Source organism: Fragaria vesca, linkage group LG7, assembly GCF_000184155.1.
Source record: "Fragaria vesca subsp. vesca linkage group LG7, FraVesHawaii_1.0, whole genome shotgun sequence".
Taxonomy (NCBI): Eukaryota; Viridiplantae; Streptophyta; class Magnoliopsida; order Rosales; family Rosaceae; genus Fragaria; species Fragaria vesca.
Genome location: NC_020497.1, coordinates 20,989,545 through 21,011,873, shown reverse-complemented (window position 1 = coordinate 21,011,873; position 22,329 = coordinate 20,989,545). Strand labels below are relative to the sequence as shown.

General features: G+C 38.1%; 6 protein-coding genes and 1 pseudogene across 7 annotated transcripts in view; 5 read left to right on the top strand and 2 right to left on the bottom strand.

Moving 5' to 3' along the window:
- Positions 1 to 169: 169 nt before the first annotated feature.
- Positions 170 to 2,047, top strand: LOC101297965. Its single transcript, XM_004307893.1, has 4 exons — positions 170 to 301; positions 838 to 1,117; positions 1,259 to 1,449; positions 1,555 to 2,047. Exons 1-4 carry the CDS (start codon positions 197 to 199, stop codon positions 1,819 to 1,821), a joined length of 843 nt encoding a protein of 280 aa, XP_004307941.1. The 5' UTR covers positions 170 to 196; the 3' UTR covers positions 1,822 to 2,047.
- A 203-nt stretch (positions 2,048 to 2,250) lies between these two features.
- LOC101297678 lies at positions 2,251 to 4,881 on the top strand. Its single transcript, XM_004307892.1, has 6 exons — positions 2,251 to 2,392; positions 2,503 to 2,671; positions 3,183 to 3,462; positions 3,557 to 3,655; positions 3,769 to 3,953; positions 4,090 to 4,881. Exons 2-6 carry the CDS (start codon positions 2,552 to 2,554, stop codon positions 4,354 to 4,356), a joined length of 951 nt encoding a protein of 316 aa, XP_004307940.1. The 5' UTR covers positions 2,251 to 2,392; positions 2,503 to 2,551; the 3' UTR covers positions 4,357 to 4,881.
- An 886-nt stretch (positions 4,882 to 5,767) lies between these two features.
- LOC101297387 lies at positions 5,768 to 8,101 on the top strand. The gene is made up of 6 exons (XM_004307891.1): positions 5,768 to 5,824; positions 5,966 to 6,091; positions 6,651 to 6,930; positions 7,026 to 7,130; positions 7,238 to 7,422; positions 7,505 to 8,101. Exons 2-6 carry the CDS (start codon positions 5,972 to 5,974, stop codon positions 7,769 to 7,771), a joined length of 957 nt encoding a protein of 318 aa, XP_004307939.1. The 5' UTR covers positions 5,768 to 5,824; positions 5,966 to 5,971; the 3' UTR covers positions 7,772 to 8,101.
- Positions 8,102 to 8,582: 481 nt separating this feature from the next.
- On the top strand, positions 8,583 to 10,402 carry LOC101305901. Its single transcript, XM_004309058.1, has 2 exons — positions 8,583 to 8,696; positions 9,929 to 10,402. Exons 1-2 carry the CDS (start codon positions 8,583 to 8,585, stop codon positions 10,400 to 10,402), a joined length of 588 nt encoding a protein of 195 aa, XP_004309106.1.
- A 1,697-nt stretch (positions 10,403 to 12,099) lies between these two features.
- Positions 12,100 to 16,049, bottom strand: LOC101305617 (annotated as a pseudogene). The gene is made up of 5 exons (XR_185372.1): positions 15,329 to 16,049; positions 14,008 to 15,109; positions 13,634 to 13,909; positions 12,711 to 13,537; positions 12,100 to 12,626 (listed from the first exon to the last, which is right to left on the bottom strand). The product of XR_185372.1 is annotated as a TMV resistance protein N-like (transcript).
- Positions 16,050 to 16,915: 866 nt separating this feature from the next.
- LOC101297095 (B3 domain-containing protein At3g18960-like) lies at positions 16,916 to 18,647 on the top strand. Its single transcript, XM_004307890.1, has 3 exons — positions 16,916 to 17,056; positions 18,016 to 18,289; positions 18,431 to 18,647. Exons 2-3 carry the CDS (start codon positions 18,055 to 18,057, stop codon positions 18,436 to 18,438), a joined length of 243 nt encoding a protein of 80 aa, XP_004307938.1. The 5' UTR covers positions 16,916 to 17,056; positions 18,016 to 18,054; the 3' UTR covers positions 18,439 to 18,647.
- A 2,911-nt stretch (positions 18,648 to 21,558) lies between these two features.
- Positions 21,559 to 22,329, bottom strand: part of LOC101302984 (TMV resistance protein N-like) — a 16,038-nt gene continuing 15,267 nt past the window's right edge. The window contains exon 5 of the mRNA XM_004307837.1: positions 21,559 to 22,240. Within this exon, the coding sequence (XP_004307885.1) occupies positions 21,671 to 22,240 (570 nt within the window). The 3' untranslated portion in view covers positions 21,559 to 21,670. The remainder of the gene's footprint in view (positions 22,241 to 22,329) is intronic.

Genomic DNA, 22,329 nt, shown 5'->3' with positions numbered 1-22,329 from the left:
TACAAGCTGCTCCGCACGTGCGAGAGGCTCTTCACGCGTGTGAGGGCTCTGGGACCTTTGGATTATTTGTTTATAAAAATGGACGGTCAGGATGCTTTGTGTTGAGTGAAGGTGGGGCCCATTTTGGGGTTCTCCTCAAAACCCAGAAAGTGGAGGCCTTTGAAAGATTGGATTTGGACCTTTTTGAGGTTGTGAGATGGGGGAGAGAAACAAAAACGGAAAACGACCTGCCGTTTCTGAGAGGTCTCCTGGGTTTTGCTTGAGGATTCAGAGCCGTGAGGATCTCAAAGATGGGAAGAAGGTATATATAATGTTGTTGAAGCTTGTAAATTGTTAGGTGAAACATGCAAAAATTTGAGCTTTATGTTTGGTTTTGCTCAGTTTTGTAGTTGTGAACAATTTTTGTAGCTTGAAGGTTGAGAATTTTAGTATCTATTTACATGTGCAATGCATTTTTGGATCAATTTGTTGTTTTAGTTCATTGTTAGTGTAAAAAGGGTAAAATGTTAGCTGTTCAGTTTGTGGCTGTGCATATATTGCATTAGTGTATGCAGTGTTCTGATAAGTTTGAGGCTTGTTTGGCAATGTAATCGAATAATTTTTCGACATTATTGGGTTTGAGTTCATTACTGTTAAGTTAGTGGATAAGTCTTAAGTGTACTATGCAGAGTTCTGATGAGTTTGGCGATGCTATCTTCATTTTGGTCATTTTTGGATAGATGGTATTAGTTTCATCTGATATGCCTTCTTGGTTGCTGCACAGTGGTGTTGTTGTACATGTTTGTTTGTATATTTGCCTTTACTTCTGAATCTGAGTAACATGTTCAATGTGTATAGGAGATTCCGCCTGCAGCTGTGAGGAAGTATGGAGATCAAATAGCAGACCATATATTCCTCAAGGTTCCCAATTGTGGAACCCATTGGAAAATAGAATTGAGAACATCACCTCGTCGTGACCGGATGTGGTTAGAGAAGGGATGGGAAGAGCTTGCTAGCTTTTACTTACTGGACCAAGGTGACTCGGCAACCTTCACTGCTGAAGGCGAAGATGCTCATTTCAGAATACGCATCTTTAGTTGGGATGATATGGAAATATATTACCCTATTCGTGGAGGAGGTATGCATATATGGTAATTTGACTAATTTCTGTTGTGTTTTAGTTAGTTCTCGTTCAGTCATTCAAAACTTTTACGGAATTTTTCCTGTGGATTTGTCTCATGGACAAAATGGTGTTGAATTAATCATGAGAAATACACAGGAGCTGATCTCAGCAGACCCAAGAGGAAAGAAACGAGAGCTGAAGTTGAAGCTGAAGCTGGAGCCATATCAGTTTCCGCTGGATCCTCTGCTGATGAACACCAAAACGATATTTCCAAAGTGAGCAGTTTCAGATCTGACAGGCCATGTCTTAATGTCCCAATCACCGCCACATCCTTAACCACCCGTGTGGTAAGCCTTTCTGAACAAACCCGTACAACAAAGATTCACGGGTATGGGTACAATGCACTAGATAATTAAGTAGTTAACAACCAATTCATTTTCTCGTATATGCAGTTCATAAATTCAGCTTTTGCCTTGGAACATTTCTGTAAAGATGGCTCTTGTTGCGACCTGACCTTACAGAACACTCTAGGTGACACTACTTGGACAGTTCAGTGCATTTCTTACGCAATAAGTGATGGAAGAATGCGAACGGTATTATCTGGAGCTGGTTGGAAATCCTTTAGGCAGGACAATCTTCTAGAAGAGGGTGACGTCTTAGTGTTAGAGGTGATAGAGGAACGTAGGTGCCGAGTTTCAATAATCCGAGTTCAAAAGTGAAGATTCTTTAGCATGTGAAATGCTCATAATTCCACAACATGCTCTTTTGAAGTCAGATTTAAGAAACAGATGAGTTATCTTCTGAAAGAAAGACTAGCAAGCCGGAGTTCAGAGGAAGTATTGCTGTTTGTGTAAATTTGAGTTCTGGGAAGCATTAGAAGAACGAAAGACATTGTAAAGTAGACTTCGTTTGGCTTTAAGATATGAACATCAGTGCATCAATCTTCGTTTGGCTTCATTTGGCTTTACAAACCATGCTCTCCTCCTTTTCTTCAAGAACCTCAGGCTTTTTTTATTTTTATTTTTATTTTTATTTTTTTTAAGGTGGGACCCTCCAGCTCACGTAGGACAGTAAGGCCCAGACCGCCTAGACACACCCAAATCCGCCAAACCCCTAAAAGCCCAGTTTGCTTATGTTTAGTCCAGCCCAAATTTCTTATTTTCTCTACTTATCAAGTGATAACCACGCGCCTAAGTTCTTCTTCCTCTTGCTCATTTCAGCTGGTACATAAATCTCAGGCTTCTCCAGTTTGTCCTCTTCTTCGATTCGCTTGGATCTTCAAACCTTCGGGTATGTAATTCTCAATTCTTTAACGTAAACCCTAATTCTAAAATCCCAATTTTCTGATATCATAATGGAAGAACAAGAAGCTCAAATGATGGAGATACATGTCTATACAGAACAACAAGCTCAAAGGGGTCCTTGAAAGTTTGAACCTTTCAGCTTCAGATGGCTTCATCTTCCAGCTCCCTTGCTGAGAAAGAAAAAGGACATGGCGTTTCTGAAGAAGACTCTCCAGCCTTCTGCTTGAGGATTTTCAGCCGTGAAGATCTCAAAGATGGGAAGAAGGTTGTAAATTACTTGCACTTTTTCTTATTGTTTCTCATAATCTTCTTAAAGCTTGTGACTTTATAAGTCTTTAGCTTGAAAGCTGAAACCTTGAGTTTATATACATGCATTTTCGTTTTTGGGTACTTCTTTTATGAAGAATTTAAGCTTGGAAGTTGTGCATGTCTTTTGATTAAGTTCACTACAGGTTTGTGGCTAGGTACACATTTTTTATGCAGGCAATAATGTACTTAGGCTCTTATCATATAATGAGTTTGAGGATAGTTTCGCATTTTGATCTGATAAGTTCTCATCTGTTTGCCTTGTTTTGGCACTCTTGTTTAAGTTCAATGCTATTGGAAATGCTGGTCATTAGATGATGAATGTTAGTACCTGTTGGTCTTGATTGTTCCACAATGATGTTAAAGACATGTTTGTTTGTATAGGATCTAATGTTACAATTTTGCTATACAACACTTAACCTTAGTTCTCCTCAAAAACTTAACCTGTGTTACCTGTTGAATATGTACAGGAACTTCCGCCAGCAGCTGTGAGGGAGTATGGACATCAAATGGCAGACCATATGTTTCTCAAGGTTCCAAATTGTGGAGAACATTGGAAAATAGAATTGAGAACGTCACCTCGTCGTGATCGAATGTGGTTGGAGAAGGGATGGGAAGAGTTTGCCAGCTTTTACTTACTGGACCAAGGCGACATGGCAACCTTCAGCTTTGAAGGCGAACATTCCCATTTCCATGTAAGCATCTATAGTTGGGATGATATGGAAATAGAATACCCTATTCGCAGTGGAGGTATGTATATATCAATATATGGAAATTTTGTTAGTTTGTGTTTGGAAATTTGTCTTGGCCAACTCTGTTGACTTAATCGTGGGAATTAAAACAGGAGCTGGTGTCAGTACACCAGAAAGAAAAGAAATAGGAACTGAAGCTGTAGCTATAGCCAGTTCACTTTCCCACAGATCCTCTGTTGCTGTACGTGGAAGTATGTGGGTGGAAATTTTTTGTTAGTTTGGTGTTTACAACTTCTAAGGGATTTTTCCTTTGGATGTCTCTCATGATCTATATTGTGTTGAATTAATCATGGCAATTAAACAGAAGATAAGGTCAGAAGACGAAGAAGGAGACAAACAGGATTTGAAGCTGAAGCTAGAGCCATTTCAGTTTCCTCCAGATGCTCTGCTGATGAACATGAATATGATACTTCCCAAATGAGCAGTTTCAGGTCGGACAAACCATTTCTTGATATCAGAATTCCAGCCAAACACTTGTCCTGTCGTGTGGTAAGCTTTTCTGAACCCCAGCTTGTATAATGAGAGAAATTAACGAGTTTGGGCACTATGCATGCCTTCAACGAGGAATGCGTTAGATGGTGAAGTAATTAACTAATCATTATTATTATTATTTGCAAATTTGCAGTTTATAAATCACCCATTTGCCACGGAACATTTCTATAAAGCAGACACTTGTTGTGACGTGATGCTACAGAATATTCAAGGTGACAGAGCTTGGACGATTCAGTGTACTTCATACAAAAGAAGTAATGGAAGAATAGAAGCAATAATTTCAGGTACTGGTTGGAGAGCATTCAGGCAGGACAATCATCTGGAAGAAGGTGATATCTGTGTGTTGGAGGTGATAGAGGAACGTAAGTGCAGAGTTTTGATATTCCGAGCTAAAAAGTGAAGATAGCATGAGTTGTTCATAGTTTCATAGTTTCGGTAATATCAGGAGCTGGCTGGAAATCCTTTAGGTAGGACAATCATCTAGAAGAGGGTGACGTCTTAGGGTTAGAGGTGATAGAGGAACGTAGGTGCAGACTGCAGAGTTTCAATAATCTGAGTTCAAAAGTGAAGATTCCTAGCATGGGAAATGCTCATAATTCCACAACATGCTCTTTTGAGGTCAGATTTGAGGAACAGTTGAGTATCATCTAAAAGAAAGATTAGTGATAGATGGAGTTCATAGGGAGTATGAGTTCAGAGGAAGTATTGCTGTTTATGTAACAATGAGTTCTGGGAAGCAAGCAACAAAGGATGACCGGGCGACTTGTTTTCTCATTCAGAACACCAGAAACTCCAGAAGAAAGAAAGACATTGTAAAATAGGCTTCTTTAAGATATGGATTCAGTGCATCAATCTTTGTATCATTCTATCATATGCACTTCCAGAACAGGTTTTTCTTTTAATTGGGTAAATGAAAATTGCTTTATTCAAGTTTCTTATTCTGTGGTAAATAAGATTTTTGATTCATTCATGTCGATTCTAAAAACATGTCAAATCCCAATGGAACTTGTAAGACTTCGTCTCCATCCAATCATACATTTTGCTTCAATATCTTGCTGAGAATTGATAAAATTTGAATGGTTAGACCAAAATCACTGATGAAAGACTAATGATGCCTAAAACTCTAAAGGCATCGAAGAAATGCACATTTCTGAACTCAAAACACTTCCATAAACTCTTTATCTTTCTACATGTAAAACCTCAATGCAACTTGTGACAATTCATTTCCAGCAAAACAACTTGGTGATTAAAGTTTCTCCTACTGTCCTTGTTTCAGTTGGAATTTGCTTAAACATCTAGTAGAAAACTATTACAAATTCCCCAAAATATTGGATGACTGAGTTGTACACTGAAACCCTTAGAAAGCATGTTGTTCAATACACCTTACAGACCATGCTATCCTCCTTTTCTTCTCCTACCACAAAACTGTACTATGCTCCAATGTTTGAGTTGGTACAATAACCCTTTCTCAACAACTGATCAAACCTCTTTCTTCCCCTCAGTTTTGGGTTAGAGACAATTGGGAACTCGGTACAATTCGAATCGAGGAAGAGTGAACCAGAAGCGAACAAGAACCTCAATTTTTTTTTTTTCTTTTCTTTTTAAAGGTGGGACCCTCCAGCTCGCGTAGGCCACTGAGGCCCAGACCGCCTAGACACACCCGGGCTCCGCCTAGCCCACTAAAAGCCCAGTTTGCTTATATTTGCCGTCCAGCCCAAATTTCTTATTTTCTCTCTCCTACTGATAAGTGAGTGACAACCACGCGCCTAAGTTCGTCTTCCTCTTGCTCATTTCAGCTGGTGCATAATTCTCAGGCTTCTTCTCCAGTTGTCCTCCTCTTCGATTCGTTTGGAACTTCAAAGCTTTGGGTATGTCTTTTTCAATTCTTTAACGTAAACCCTAATTCTCGAATCCCAATTTGCTGATATCATAATTGAAGAGCAAGAAGCTCAAATAGAACAAGGAACAAGAACAAGCTCAAAGGGTGCTTCAAAGTTTGGACCTTTCAGGTTCAGATGGCTTCTTCTTCCAGCTCCCTTGCTGGAATGGGAAAACGACATGGCGTTTCTGAAGAAGACTCTCCGGCCTTCTGCTTGAGGATTTTCAGCCGTGAAGATCTCAAGGATGGGAAGAAGGTTGTTAATTACTTGCAATTAGTGACTTTATAGGCAGTTCTGATATTCTTTAGCTCGAAAGTTGAAACCTTTAGAGTTTTTATGAATGCATCTGCTTCTACTCAAAAATTTCAGCTTGAAATGATGTTCTAAGTTTTCGTTTTTGGGTAGATTTTATATGAAGAATTTAAGCTTGAAAGTTGTACATGTCTTTTGATTGAGTTCACTACAGGTTTGTTGCTAGGTACACATTTGTGATGCAGGCGATAATGTACTTAGGTTCTTACCATGTTAATCTAATAAGTTCTCATCTGTTTGTGGCTTGTTTTGGCCCTCTTGTTTAAGCTCAGTGCTGTTCAATTGTGGTCTAAATGGAGTCTTGATTTGGCAATGCTATTGAAAATGCTAGTCATTAATTAGATGATATTGAATGGTATTAGTACCTGCTGGTATTGGTTGCTTCACAATGATGTTAGTTACATGTTTATTTGTATAGGATCTAATATTACAATTTTTCTATACAACTTAACTTTAGTTCTCCTCAAAAACTTAACCTGTGTTACCTGTTGAATATGTACAGGAACTTCCGCCAGCAGCTGTGAGGGAGTATGGACATCAAATGGCAGACCATATGTTGCTTAAGGTTCCAAATTGTGGAGAACACTGGAAAATAGAATTGAGAACATCACCTCGTCGTGATCGAATGTGGTTGGAGAAGGGATGGGAAGAGTTTGCCAGCTTTTACTTACTGGACCAAGGAGACATGGCAACCTTCAGCTTTGAAGGCGAACATTCCCATTTTCATGTAAGCATCTATAGTTGGGATGATATGGAAATAAAATACCCTATTCGCAGTGGAGGTATGTATATATCAGTATATGGAAAGTTTTGTTAGTTTGTGTTTGGAAATTTTTCGTGGACAACTCTATTGAATTAATCAATGGAATTAAAACAGGAGCTGATGCCAGTCCACCAGAAAGAAAAGAAATAGGAACAGAAGCTGTAGCTGTAGCCATTTCCAGTTCTCCCAGATCCCCTGCTGCTGTACGCGTACGTGGAAGTATGTGGGTGAAAATTTATTTTGGTGTTTACAACTTCTATGGGAATTTTCCTTTGTATATGTATGATAGGCTACGTTGTGTTGAATCAATCATGGCAATTAAACAGAAGATAGAGTAAGAAGACGAAGAAAGAGACAAACAGGATTTGAATCTGAAGCTAGAGCCATTTCAGTTTCCCCCAGATGCTTAGCTGATGAACACGAATATGATGCTTCCCAAATGAGCAGTTTCAGGTCGGACAAGCCATTTCTTGATATCAGAATTCCAGCCAAAACCTTGTCCTTTCGTGTGGTACTTTTCTTAACCCCAGTTTGTATAATGAGAGACGAGTTTGAAGTAACTGATCACTATTATTATTATTTGCAAATTGCAGTTTATAAATCAAGCATTTGCCGCGGAACATTTCTATAAAGCAGACACTTGTTGTGATGTGACGCTACAGAATATTCAAGGTGACAAAGTTTGGACGATTCAATGTTGTTCGTACAAAAGAAGTAATGGAAGAATGCAAGCAATAATTTCAGGTGCTGGTTGGAAAGCATTTAGGCAGGACAATCATCTGGAAGAAGGTGACATATGTGTGCTGGAGGTGATAGAGGAACGTAAGTGCAGAGTTTCGATATTCCGAGCTAAAAAGTGAAGATACCATCATTACCATGAGTTGTTCATAGTTTCATAGCATATACCCTATTGAGGTTAGATGTGAGGAAAAGTATCATCTTAGAGTAATATTAGTGGTATCTGCAGCTCAGAGGAAGTGTTGCTATCATCAATGTAAAATGTGTGCATTTCGTTGGATTAGGGTATTATTTTCATTAGCAGATATTCCCATGTGTTACGGGACTAGTTTTCTATCCACACTATGTCAAGCATTCTTCTCATGCAGTAAACAGAAAGACTCAGAGATCAGTGCACCAATGGATGATTAGCTTGATGCCTAAAGTCAGTTTTGTAAACTCGTTACTTTAACACTTCCAAAATAGTTGAGACGAATGGTGCAAGGCTCAGAGGTGGCTGATTTGGGTGTCTGAGTTCAAACAAAAAAGATGTAAATGAACCAGATCTACAAATTTGGTTCTGTGTTCCCTTTGTGGGATCCAAAATTCCAAACAATAATGAATGAGTTCACATTAGTAAATTGGTCTATGAGTCTATCTGACATATTCTTCCATGAACTAATCTGCACCATTTATTGATTATACTGAATGAGTTCACACTAGTAAAGGTGATGATTCTAGTCAAGAACTTCTCTTGCAAGTCTTCCAATATTGAAATAGAGTTCACTCTGGCACGACAGCAGCAGCTACAACACGAACAATAATTAATAGAACCCTCAGGGTGAACAAGTCAGTTCGAAAACTCTCAAAAAGTTCTTATCCTCTTTCCCAACCAAACAAAAAAGGACACCCTTCAAAGTTTGGAACTCTCAGCTTCACTTGGCTTCATCCTCAATGGCTTCTACCCCCAACAGAGATCGAAAGGGAAAACGACCTGCTGTTCCAGAGGACTACCCATTCTTCTGTGTAAGGCTTCTCGAGCTCGATGATATCATAGAAGGGAGGAAGGTACCTTTGCTTATGTCTCTCTCTTTAATCTTCTCAAAGCTGGTAACTTTGAAAGCTGAAACATGCATTTGCTGTACTGATCTTGTTTTTTTTTTTTTGTGTGGAGAAGTTCTGATCTTGTTTGATTAGCGTGAAAGATAAAACCTTTACATTTTCCACTTTTTTAGGAACATGTGTTTACTTAATTTCACAGCTTGTTAATCTTGAGAGTTGAAAGTTGAGATCATTACATGTTTACTAGAAACTAAAGAGCTTTGCTTCAGTTCTATGATTCTGTTAATTCCAGTTGTTGTTCTGTTTTTATTCTACATTTTTTTTTTCAAACACTTGAAATTATAAGCCTTTATAGATAAGTCTTGCAGGACAATAAAGAAAAAGGATCTGCTTGATTTCTGAACTTTTTGCAGCTAAAAAGTTTGAAACCTGTACCATGTACCTTGAAGGAACATACTTTTTACTTAATTTCTCTGTTTGTTAATCTTCAAAGTTGAGAAAAATACATGCTATCTTCTCATTTGAAAAAGGGAGAGAAGAAAAAAATTACATTGTTTGTATTGTGGAAGTACCTAAAGATCTTGTTTTATCCTTCTATTCTAACTTTGCATTTGTACATCCCTTGGATGTAATAACTTTGTGACTTTCTGCCTATCGATTTGATTAGAATTCAGAAGTGAGAGAATAATTTTAATGCTTCTTATGATCCATTTGTGGGTAGGTGTACATTTTCAATGCAGGCATCATAAACACATTACCAGCATTGTAATGATTCGAGGTTTGTTTTGCCTTTGATATTAGCAAGTTATCATGTTTACTGTGTTTCTATTCCCTTGGCCTTGGTTTTTAGAGCATCTCCAACAGCTTCTCCATAATTTCTCTATTATAAGGAAGCAAAAGTCAATGCTCCAAGTAATTTTTCTTCTACAACTCCAACAGATTCCCTATTTTGGAGATTTCAAGATGATTCCCCAAATCCTTCTATAAAATTTGGAGAATGCTGCAGATTTGGGGAATTTGGGTTTCTCTTTCATCACATTCCCCATTTTGGAGAAAGTTTTAGGGAATCTGTTGGAGCAAAACACTCAAAATCTTCTCCAAATTGGAGAATTTCAAGAATTTGGGGAAGCTGTTGGAGATGCTCTTAGCTGTATCTTTATGTGTGTGGCTTGTGTTGCCTCTAATTTGAACCCATCATTATGCATTGTGACCAAGTCTAACTATATACCTATGTACAGGAACTTTCAGCTGCAGCTGTGAAGAAGTATGGACATCAAATGGGGGATCACATATTCCTCAAAGTTCCAAACTGGGAAGAACCTTGGAAAGTAAAGTTGAGTAAGTCACCATGTGGTAACCATATGTGGTTAGAGGAGGGGTGGAAAGCATTTACTCAGTTTTACTTGCTTGAAGAAGGTGAGCTCTTGGTGTTCAACTATGATGGCGACCATTCTCATTTCCGAGTACGCATCATAGGTTGGGATGATATGGAAATCCACTACCCTAGTCCTGGTATGTTTTTAGAAAATGTTCTTATGCTTCTGTTAATTTGCAAGATGTATGCACACCGGTGTGTAACAGGAAATGAAGTCAGAGCCGTGATAATTTCCTCCGGATCCTCCGGTGATGAACAGGAAAATGAAGCTAGAGTCATTGCCATTTCATCTGGATCGTCTGGTGATGAACATGAGATTGAAGCTAGAGCAAAATAAGTAACGATTTTTTTCAGTTCAACCAAGCACCACGTAGAAGCACAGGCGGAACTACCTTAGGACCAAGGGGTGCCATGGCACCCCCCAGTTTTTTTGAAAAATGTCGATCTATGTTATTAGTAAGATTATATGGTTATTATTATAATTGGCACTCCCAAAGTTTTTGAAAAATGTCAATTAATAATATTCTATCAGTAGGATTGAATGGTTATGATTATAATTGTATATGTCTAGATTACTTTCCATGTAATATTATGTCATGTTACCATTGCCTCTTACCATATGGATCCATCACCACAATTAATTAGATATTAACTAATCATTTTACATACATCTAAATTTTCAATACACATATATGTCATTACATGGACATAAATGAAGTTTTATAACGAACAATTATGTTTAAAGATTATGAAAAAACAATAATAGTACTTTCAATTAAAACATAATTTTGTCAAACGATTTAAAATTATTATATATCTTTTTCCGTTTATTATATTTCGGCCCCCTAAACCTTAGGTTCTGGCTCCGCCGTTGCGTAGAAGTAGCGTGTGGACAGAAGGAGACGACCGAAAGAGAAGACAGAGTTCTGATCGAAAGGGGTTTCAAGTAATGCAAATGTGGAATGTGGACAGAAGGAGACGACCGAAAGAGAAGACTTTTGCTGAAACACCACCACTGCACCACACGATTGTACTGTGGATTATAGTGAATGAGTGATCATAAAGCAGTTTTATTTTAATCCAAAGGTGTTTCATTTCAGTCAAAACGTTATTTAGCATCTTATTTGTCCGAAGGTTTGATTCGGTAGAAGGTTGTATACTTACATTTTTTTTAAAAAAACTTAATTAAAAGGAGCTGAACTCCGTTTATTAAGAAACAAGAAAGTCAAGGGTACAAAAGCGGTGGGGGCTTAACAAAACCCACCTTCAAACAAAGAGCAAAGTAACATAACTTATAAGAGAAAACAACATTGAATACTCAGTAAAGAAAACGAAAATGAGGTAAACCAAGTTGATCATGAAGGCATAGATTTGTAAGAAATTGGGGGATTGAGTCCCAATAAACTAAGCTTGAGGAAATTAAACCGAAGGTTGTATACTTACATAATTGCTTGTTTTCTTCTCATAATCTTCTTAAGGCTTGTACATGTTGTGAACTGAAACATGCATTATTCTTGTCCTCTATGGCTTGAAAGTTGAAACCCGTAGAGTTTAGGAGCATGCATTTGCTTAATTTCTCGCCAAGGTACATTTCAGTAGAGAAGACATTAATTTCTTGTAATTTGACACTACAGATTCTAGAAATATATATATATTTTTTCTTTTCTTTGAGAGGAGGGCGTCAATCCATTAAAGAGTAGAGAAGTTAAATTTTCAAACAACTCACCCCACACTGCGGTTATGACATAAAGAGCCGACGTAGAGCATCGAAATGGTTCAAAAACAGTGATTTTTTTATTTATTAAGGAACATAAGTAACTGAGTCTTTTTATTAGGAACCTCTAGTAATGCTACTAATGAAAAATTATAAGTGCTTTTGGTTGAGTTTGAGTGCAATCTTCATATACGTGTATATATTCCTCTGCCTTAAAGAATAAGCTTCATCGATGACTGTAAATTAAAAATTTCTACTCTTTTGTTCCAAATTATGTGAAACATTCTTGTCAGTCTAAGAAAAGAAAAACCCTTGTGAGATAAGCTTGCTTCTGGCTTTGACATTAATATTAGTACATCAATCTTTTACTCATTTACCATACACACCTCCAGACAAGATGTAAACAAAAAAGATTGATTCAAAATTTTCTCGTTTTCTCTAGATAAAGACTTAAACAAGAAATGGATCAATAGAAAACATGATCTGCGTGTTATGTCTGAATCATTGACAATTTCAGTAGTAACATCACCAGTTTGACACTCTAAACAAAATTTTTACACACAGCACTTTAGCTGACTTGCTCAAACCATTCTATGAAGCCTTGCCTTTTTTGTTGCCTTAACCATGGCACCTTCTTGTTCATCCGTAGCCTCGTAAAAAGAAATGCTTCTCTTGGATTGGTTCATTCTACTGATCAGCTCTTCCTTGTCGTTCTGGTACAGTGCACGGGCCCCACATTTCTTCACCTTCATGCATCTGTTTAGGCTTCCAAAGATTTCGAAGTCAAACGTAACTTCATGGCTTGGGTCCTCCAGGTCATAGGGCGGCACAACAAACAAAAGGTGATCTGAAACAATTTGACACAAATCGAGAGAAAGACGGCACGGTTTTTTAAAGTTTCTGCTCCACGACCAAAAAATTTCACAGGTACCACGATCTACACCACGGTGTGCAGACGGATTTTCTTGAGGTACAATTAGAGCACATGCAGCAAATCCAATCAACTTGCTATTACTTGCATCCAAAGGGAACTTCTCAGTCACCGATCCTCCCACACTTTGATTACTGAACCACACAGGAATTTCACTTCCAGGAATTGTCAACTGGAAATAGTTGTCATAAGTCGTGATTTGCCGGAAGTTCTGGCAATTGTTGAAGCCAAAGCTTAGAAAGCAAATGAATGCTTGCAGGAAGGCTAACAAAATTGTTTCCTCTGAGTTCCAACCTCTCTAAGGAGGACAGAGAACCAAGATCATTGGGAATATCTCCTTCACAGAGATTACAGTCGTTCAGATTTAATTCCCTCAAACAAGAGAAATGCTTCAAAGGGTGAGGACTCTTTCTTGGAAAGAAGCCAAAAGATGGTACCATGAAATTCTGCTGCTCTCTTATAACACTCTCACTCAATAACTCAATTGATGAAGGCAGTTTCTCAACAGCACTCCCACCTAAAGAAAGCGATAATCTTTTCATTTGCCCCACAAATTCTGGAATCCTTTTCAGCTTTGAGCAGCCAGATAAATTAAATTTTTCAAGAAACTCCATATGCACTTCACTTGGTAGACTCTTGATACTTTTGCAGTCTCTAAAATTCCAAATTTTGAGTCTCTTGAGCAATGCAATGGATGGATGGATCTTAACTAAACTCGTACAACCTACAAGAACCAACTTCTCAAGATTTGGAGTACCTGTGAAATCTGGGGTCCTTGTCAAGTTTAAGGAGTAACTAAGGTCGATAGATTTCAACTTGCTCAAGTACTGTAGAAAGCATGAAGAATGGTAGAACAATCAGCTCTCATGCAGAAACTTTGAATTTTAATTATATGTGTGCACATAAGATATTCAATGACTTACTTTTATTCCATTCCAGAGGTGATCAATATTGCTATGCACCAAACTAAGTTCAGTAAGGTCATCCGGTTGAAAAGCTGGTGGGAGAGATTTTGAAGGATACCAACTCCAATTTAGAAATATCAAGGCATTAGGAAGATATTTGGGGCCAAGAGAAAGCCTTAAATTATGAATGTAGAGCAGCTTCAGTTTACACATTTTAGAGAAGGCTTCAAGATTCCATTCTGCGTCTTCTAATTTATCCAAGTGTAACATTATGCCTTCAATGGCTCCTGTTCCCTGTTATAACAGATAAGGCAATTCCCGATCAAGTATTTTTCATGTTAAATAGAACAGTGCTACCGAAGCTTGATAATTCAATTTGTTTAAAATCTTACCGTATTATTTGTGAATACATGAAAAATGTCATTGCGAAGCCACAACCGACTGCGCCCACCTGGCTCTTCATAAGACTCTTGGCGAACAATTTCACATCCCATTTCTTGTATCAAATCATGTATACCTATTTCATTGTCTGATGAAATAGTTAAGAGAGATTTCTCAACAAGAACATCTATTGCAATACCATTGCAAACGTCAGAACTATATAGTAGTTCAATAATAAACTTGGCTCGACATTGTGAAGAATAACATGCGATGTCCAGAAAAATTTTCTTCTCCATCTCATCAAGTCCATCATAACTCACTTTTAGCAATTCGAAAATTGTTTTGTTTGGAGTACTCCGTAGTTTTTGCAATGCAGAATTCCATGCATCTGGACTCCTTTGGTACAAGAAAGACCCCAAAGTTTTAAGAGCTAAGGGGAGGCCTCCAGCATACATGACAAAACTTTTAGAGAGTTTGGCATAATCTTCTTCAGGGACATATTTCCTAAAAGCTTTCCAACTAAAGAGCTCAAGAGCTTCATCTTCGTTTAATCCCTTCAACTCATATGGTTTTTCTACACCGTATGTGACTAGGACATGCCGATCTCTAGCTGTAATGATGATTCTACTTCTTGAACCAAACCAGTCTCTTTCTCCCACCAATTTTTCCAGTTGCTCTAGTTGATCCACATCATCAAGAACTAGAAGAACCGCTTTATTACAAAAACATCTCTTTATCATAGTGATTCCACTATAAACGTTCCATACTTGAACATTTTCTTCCTTCAAGATTTGGGAAAGAGTCTGTTTTTGTAGATAAACTAGACCGTGGGTTGCGGAAACCTCTCTGACATCAGCAAGAAAGATGCAAACTTCAAATTGATGAGAGATTTTCTCATAAACTAGTCTAGCAAGGGTTGTCTTACCAAGACCACCCATCCCCCATATCCCTATAAATCGAACATCATTTGCTTCTTTATCTAAAAGAACATCTATTTCCTCCAGCTTAGTATCCATTCCAACTATCTTCTCTGAGGACCCAAATACAGTGAGACTAGGATGCACCCTGCTCCAGAGTACATGCACAATGTCTCTGATAAGCTCTGTTTCATACCTACAATAAGAATATCACAATTCTCATACTGAATACGAACATATTGAATATAAAGTTCACTTGTAAGATAGAACTGAACCGCAATTATAAAGTGTAGGCATTCTATGCTCCTATAGAGTAAAACATCACCAATTTAAGCTCACATGTTCGAAATCACAATACACACAAAGACATTCAAACATTAAAGTACGTTATTTATGTGTCATTTGATGATCTTACCTGTAATCCTTTGAACTCCACCCAGCGAGATTGGCCACTTTGGTTAAGGCATCCCTCCACCCTCCCACCTCCTTATTACCTTCCCCAAACTTCTCTTCATGTTTTTCAAACGCTTCAGCAAAGCTTCCCCTTTGATGTCTCACATCTGAGGGTTCCACCTCATAAAAGATTGGCAGAATTCTCCCTCTCTCCTCCATGGATTCAAAGATCTTTAACAGTTCAAGCAAGCACCAAGTAGAACTAGCATAGTCTGGCGAAAGAACAACGATCGCAAACCTGGATTGCTTGATTGCAGTGAGGAGTTCTGGAGAGATTGTTGTGCCTATTTCAAGGTGTGGATCATCCCTGAAAGTCCTGATTCCTCGCCACTGCAACTTGTCATACAAGTAATCTGTGAAGTCCTTACGGGTGTCTTCGCCTCTGAAGCTCAAAAACACGTCGTACTTCCATAGGAAAGCTGAACCTGCAGACCCAGTTTGGGTGCTCAACGCCATCAGAAAGTGAATTAATAGTGATCAGAGTTCTGCTCAAGATGCTCAATCGAAAATGAATTGTACACGATCGGGAGAAAGCGTTTCAACTGTCATGTAATGGAAATAATGGAGGAGAGGGAGAAGGAGACGACGAATAGAGAAAACTTGGGCTGAAATTGAAACACCACCAAACTCTCTTGGCTCTGGGTGGTGATGATGTAGGAATTCTAATATCTTAATTCATGGTTTCTAAATTTTCTCCTACTTCATGCATTTAAAATTAGAACTCCATAGCTGTTCAAATAGATTAATATACTTGCGTCGGACGACGAAGTAGTATTTGGTAAGTAATAATATTATTTCAAGTATAGACAGAAACAGATGAGACATTCATAAAATGCGAAAGGGCCATAGTTGTTTGTTATTGCGGCTGAAACTATTGATAATCAAAGTACCTGAACTAAGGCTGCGATTCATATATGTGTAGTTCGGTCTGTGCTCAACGCATGGCTGCGTTATCTATCATCAAAGAGTGCAAGATAAACAGTAGTAGATTGCAATCAAATTTCATGAGGCAAACTCAAACGATATGGTCAAAGTATCAAGTTGAAAGTTCTAGATACACTCTCATTTGATCAGACCCAGAGGCTTACATACCAGCATAACTGCAAAAAAGAATGATATTAGATGATCTTAGCTTGAAAAAATCACAACTCTATACCTTGTATCGATTGATCGATAACTTAGAAGCCTCTTCTGTTAAATAAATGGTATATGAATTCCACCCTGCAGTGACACTCGACGATATCAGACGCAGAGGGTCGTCATATAATCCACTACTGCTGCTTGGACGCCTACTGCAATTGCATATTCCTATCAATCAATCACCCACCGTGGCAGGCTGGCAGTGTTTTGGCTGTGGATGATGAACATGATGATGAAATTTGGGTTATGCTTAAGCAATGAAAACTTTTGAAAGCAACGTGGGCTTTAACGAAGCCCAACCCAAATTTAAGTCCTACATTTGAGAAAGACTCTGAGATCAGTGCATCATTCTTTGAATCATTCAACAATACACACTTTCAAAACAAATTTTTCTCTCTTTTGGGTAAGCAAACAAGTTTTGAATAAGTTCTCTTCTTCTGTAACAAGGATTTCTACAGAAATGGACCGATAACGACCTGCTGTTCCAGAGGACTCCCCATTCTTCTGTGTAGGGCTTCTGGAGCTCGATGATATCAAAGAAGGGAGGAAGGTACCTTTGCTTATGTCTCTCTCTTTAATCTTCTCAAAGCTTGTAACTTTGAAAGCTGAAACATGGAATTGCTTCAGTACTGATCTTGTTTTTGTGTGTGTGTGTGTGTGTGTGTGTGTGTGTGTGGAGAAGTTCTGATCTTGTTTGATTAGCGTGAAAGATTACATTTTCCACTTTTTTTAGGAACATGTGTTTACTTAATTTCACAGCTTGTTAATCTTGAGAGTTGAAAGTTGAGATATTTACATGTTCACTAGAAACTAAAGAGCTTTGCTTCAGTTCTATGATTCTGTTAATTCCAGTTGTTGTTCTGTTTTTCTTCTACATTTTTTTTTCAAACACTTGAAATTATAAGCCTTTATAGATAAGTCTTGCAGGACAATAAAGAAAAAGGTTCTGCTTGATTTCTGAACTTTTTGCAGCTAAAAAGTTTGAAACCTGTACCCTGTACCTTGAAGGAACATACTTTTTACTTAATTTCTGTTTTTGTTAATCTTCAAAGTTGAGAAATTTACATGCTATCTTCTCATTTGATAAAGGGAGAGAAGAAAAAAAATTACATTGTTTGTAGAGTCTCTTGTGGAAGTACCTAAAGATCTTGTTTTATCCTTCTATTCTTACTTTGCATTTGTACATCCCTTGGATGTAATAACTTTGTGACTTTCTGCCTATCGATTTGATTAGAACTCAGAAGTGAGAGAATAATTTTGATGCTTCTTATGATCCATTTGTGGATAGGTGTACATTTTCAATGCAGGCATCATAAACGCATTACCAGCATTGTAATGATTTGAGGCTTGTTTTGCCTTTGATATTAGGAAGTTTTCATGTTTACTGTGTTTCTATTCCCTTGGCCTTGGTTTTTAGCTGTATCTTTATCTGTTTGTGGCTCGTTTTGCCTCTAATTTGAACCCACCATTATGCATTGTGACTAAGTCTAACTATATACCTATGTACAGGAACTTCCAGCTGCAGCTGTGAAGAAGTATGGACATCAAATGGGGGATCATATATTCCTCAAAGTTCCAAACTGGGAAGAACCTCGGAAAGTAAAGTTGAGTACGTCACCATGTGGTAACCATATGTGGTTAGAGGAGGGGTGGAAAGCATTTACTCAGTTTTACTTGCTTGAAGAAGGTGAGCTCTTGGTGTTCAACTATGATGGCGAACATTCTCATTTCCGAGTACGCATCATAGGTTGGGATGATATGGAAATCCACTACCCTAGTCCTGGTATGTGTTTAGAAAATGTACTTATGCTTCTGTTAATTTGCAAGATGTATGGACACTAGTGTGTTGAGATATTCATTAGAATTAACAGGAAATGAAGTCAGAGCCATGATAATTTCCTCAATATCCTCTGGTGATGAACAGGAAAATGAAGCTAGAGTCATTGCCATTTCATCTGGATCCTCTGGTGATGAACATGAGATTGAAGCTAGAGCAAAATAAGTAACAAGCTTTCAGTCGAAACCTCTGGTAATGCTACTAATGAAAAATTATAAGTGCTTTTGGTTGAGTTTGAGTGCAATCTTCATGTATGTGTATATATTCCTCTGCCTTGGAGAATTAGCTTCATCGACCGAAACTGGGCGTTTCAATTAAAAACTCTTTTGTGTCAATTATAGTATATAGCAAATAAGGGTATCGTTACAAGCCGGGGATTGAGGGTACCTTTACAATTACGTTAATTACAAAACAAAATATGATAGTACTAGAGATATGGGGTTTTGTGATTATAAACAAGAGAAAATAAAGAAACAAAATAAATCAGAAAATATCAAATGGATGAGACGTTAGAGACTTGGAAATCCACCACCAAGTATGTTTCAAGACATGTTAACAACCAAAGCTTCAATCATTAAGTCACAAATCGGTATCAATCAAGAACAAACCGTGAACGCACTGCGTAAGTCCTTATTACTTCCCTTGAATACTTAAGTAAGATGAACGCACCATTACTATGCCTTTAGAATAACCGATCAAGGTATAGACGCTATCCTATCAACAAATTATTCTAAGCATTAAGATCAATGAAAGTGATTGAACAAGTATGCAAAACTAGTGTGGAACGCCTACCTAGCATGCAATCCTTTTTATTTGGTTTCACCTATTGTCCTATAGGTTTTACTACTTTGAACTAAGCCGTATTAACCGTTTAGGAGATTAAACAACCTAATTCTAGCCCCACTCACAAGTTCATAATATTCTATGTTGCGCATACATGAACATAAATAAGCAAGAGTTCTCCATAAACCAAAACCAAATAAACAATTTGAAAGACTTAATAATTCGAAACCAAGGTTCAAAGCAATATCTAAAACATTCTTGGGGCTTCAAACCTTGCCCCTAACTAAGAGAATTCAGCCACACATGGCTGCAAAGACACACAAGGAGAATAAAAGATGACAAAGGAAAGATAAACCGTGGATGATGGAGAAATCAATGATGGCTTAGCGGCTTCCTTGTGCGAGTCTGCAACTATGGAGGTTCTGATGATGGTGAGATCGTTGGCCTCCTCTAATCTTCACGTCCTCTCTGGCCTTTTTCCGTCCTCTTTCCTCTGTGATTAGGGTTATAAAACCCTCAAAACTCGTCCATGGGATTGCTAATGTGGTTTGGGCCTCAAAATAGAAGTTTTGGTCCAAATCAGAAATTCGGGCAGACTGACCTTCGGCCATTTAAACGGTCATAACTTCTTCCTCAATGTAGGTATTGACGATCCGTAAAAAGTTCTGGAAAGTAGACTCTTGTAGCTTTCCATTGATATATGACATATCTCCTGGATCGCTGTGAGCTGATCACAATCTTCTGTCAAAGTTGACTGACGATTTCTGACAGATTTTCTGATTTCTTTTCTTGCATGACATGAATTCCTTTTCCTTTAAGATTTCTCCTCTTTTGTCTCTTTTGGGCTCCTTGGCTTTATTTATGACCTAAAAACACAAACTTAGTTAATATGAATATTGTTAAAGGAATTACATAGCTAAATAGGGTTGGAAATACATTATAAACGTAACACTTTGTGCTCCTATCAATATATACACCTCCAGACAAGATGTAAACAAAAAAGATTGATTCGAAATTTTCTCGTTTTCTCTAGAAAGACTTAAATAAGAAATGGATCAATAGAAAACATGATCTGCGTGTTATGTCTGAATCATGGGAAAATTGTCCAAACAATGTCTCACCTTTTAGAGAAGCTAACTTTTGGTATCTCAACTTTCAAAAACTTCAAAACGGTATCTCACGTTTATACTTCGACCGAAGAATATATGGTACCTGAAACCGTTAATTCAGTTAAAACAACTGACGGCATAACCAACTGAAACTGTTAATTCTATTAAAACAATTGACAGCAGAACTATTATTATCATAAAATGACATATTTAACCTTTAATTGACTGTTTTGATTTTTTATTTTTTTCGTGAATCAAGTTTTTGAAAAGCAGAAAAGAATAACTGGTTCTTTGATTAAGAAGAATCTCAGTCCGGAAAACTCGTCCACCACTCCACCCTTGCGGCCAGGTTTCGCGGTGTTTGAAACGGCGTCGCTTTAATCTTTAGGTCATGCGGGTGATGGGCGATGAGAAGTCGTCGTCAATAGTAATTGGCAAGCAGAGACAGAGAGCCGTGAGATTGAGAGCTCCTTATTCCGGTCGCCGACTCCGATGATGAAGACCTTTCTTCCAAGCCCTTGTCCTCTTCGTCATTGGCCAGGAGACTTTCTACAAGATTTTCAGAAGTTGGGCGTCAAAGAAATTTATGACTAGATATATGGTTGGTTTTGGTTCCTACGTGCTCTCGTCCTCATGGAAACAGAGACTATATATAGTCTCTAGCTAATTACTAGAAAGCTCATAAATTTCTGGTAGAACAATCACACCAAAAGTGTGACTTCTCAACATTCAATCCTCTTAAACCCACACACCCACAAAGAACACTGCCTAATATGAACTCATCCGGCGAAAACCCAATGCTCATGCATCTCTGAAAACAACCCAGATGTAATTATCAAAGAGCTGAGCGCAAAATGTATGTGGTCTTTGGCGGCCTCGGGTTTAGGGAATAGATTGGTTATTGGTTTTTGAGGTATGTTTGAGTGAAGAAATGGATGATTGGGAAGTGGGTTTGTGATGAATTATAATTGTTGAGCGATGGCCGAGAGAGAATTCTGGGGTTGGGCTTCAATGGAGAGAGACAGTCTCATTAAAAAAAAAGATGAAAAAAATAAAGAGTAGGAAAATAGGAAAAAAGAAGTTAAAATATTGAAAGGACGAAAATACCCTTAATCTGACAGTTGTTTTAACGGAACTAACAGTTACAGATACCATTATTAGGTCGGAGTAGAAACGTGGGATACCATTTTGAAGTTTATTTAAGTTGAAATACTAAAAATTAGTTTCTATAAAATATGGGACACTGTTTGAATAATTTTTCCTTGAATCATTGACAATTTCAGTAGTAACATCACCAGGTTGACACTCTAAACAAAAATTTTACACACGACACTTTAGCTGACTTGCTCAAACCATTCCATGAAGCCTTGATTACCACACTGATTAGGACCAAGATCCGATTCAACAACGCTGGACAGTTGTCTTCTTAGATTCTTCATTCTTCTGCAGAGTAATATTCGTCGTCAGAGCCACCACTTCTGCATGTCGTTGCCTTAACAATGGCACCTTCTTGTTCATCCGTAGCCTCGTAAAAAGAAATGCTTCTCTTGGATTGGTTCATTTTACTGATCAGCTCTTCCATGTCGTGCTCAAACAGTGCACGGGCCCCACATTTCGTCACCTTCGCGCATCCGTTGTTTTTTCCATAGATTTCGAAGTCAAACGTAACTTCATGGCATGGGTCCTCCAGAGGGCGAATGGGCACAACAACTAACAAAAGGTGATCTGAAACAATTTGTCTCCAATCGCAAGAAAGACCCCACTCTTTATTATAGTTTTTCATCCACCGCCAAACAATTTCACAGATACCAGGATCTACACCACGGTGTGCAGACGGACTTTCAACTTCAATCAGAGCACATGCAGTAAATCCAATCAACTTGCTATTACTTGCATCCAAAGGGAACTTCTCAGTCACCGAGTCTCCCACACTTTGATTACTGAACCACACAGGAATTTCACTTCCAGGAATTGCCAACTGGAAAAGGTTGAAATGAGGGGTTACCTGCACCATACCAACCATCATATCACACTATTATTGAGAGAGAGAGAGAGAGAGAGAGAGAGAGAGAGAGAGAGAGAGAGAGACACACA

What these genes read in the sequence shown, in the direction of transcription:
- LOC101297965 (XM_004307893.1), top strand. Translation starts at nt 197, where the DNA reads ATGGGGGAGAGAAACAAAAACGGAAAACGACCTGCCGTTTCTGAGAGG. An exon ending in TTACCCTATTCGTGGAGGAG is followed by an intron (nt 1,118 to 1,258) that starts GTATGCATATAT and finishes AGAAATACACAG; the next exon opens with GAGCTGATCTCAGCAGACCC. An exon ending in CATCCTTAACCACCCGTGTG is followed by an intron (nt 1,450 to 1,554) that starts GTAAGCCTTTCT and finishes TCGTATATGCAG; the next exon opens with TTCATAAATTCAGCTTTTGC.
- LOC101297678 (XM_004307892.1), top strand. Translation starts at nt 2,552, where the DNA reads ATGGCTTCATCTTCCAGCTCCCTTGCTGAGAAAGAAAAAGGACATGGC. An exon ending in ATCTCAAAGATGGGAAGAAG is followed by an intron (nt 2,672 to 3,182) that starts GTTGTAAATTAC and finishes GAATATGTACAG; the next exon opens with GAACTTCCGCCAGCAGCTGT. An exon ending in AACACTTGTCCTGTCGTGTG is followed by an intron (nt 3,954 to 4,089) that starts GTAAGCTTTTCT and finishes GCAAATTTGCAG; the next exon opens with TTTATAAATCACCCATTTGC.
- LOC101297387 (XM_004307891.1), top strand. Translation starts at nt 5,972, where the DNA reads ATGGCTTCTTCTTCCAGCTCCCTTGCTGGAATGGGAAAACGACATGGC. An exon ending in ATACCCTATTCGCAGTGGAG is followed by an intron (nt 6,931 to 7,025) that starts GTATGTATATAT and finishes GAATTAAAACAG; the next exon opens with GAGCTGATGCCAGTCCACCA. An exon ending in TGCTGTACGCGTACGTGGAA is followed by an intron (nt 7,131 to 7,237) that starts GTATGTGGGTGA and finishes GCAATTAAACAG; the next exon opens with AAGATAGAGTAAGAAGACGA.
- LOC101305901 (XM_004309058.1), top strand. Translation starts at nt 8,583, where the DNA reads ATGGCTTCTACCCCCAACAGAGATCGAAAGGGAAAACGACCTGCTGTT. An exon ending in ATATCATAGAAGGGAGGAAG is followed by an intron (nt 8,697 to 9,928) that starts GTACCTTTGCTT and finishes ACCTATGTACAG; the next exon opens with GAACTTTCAGCTGCAGCTGT.
- LOC101297095 (XM_004307890.1), top strand. Translation starts at nt 18,055, where the DNA reads ATGGGGGATCATATATTCCTCAAAGTTCCAAACTGGGAAGAACCTCGG.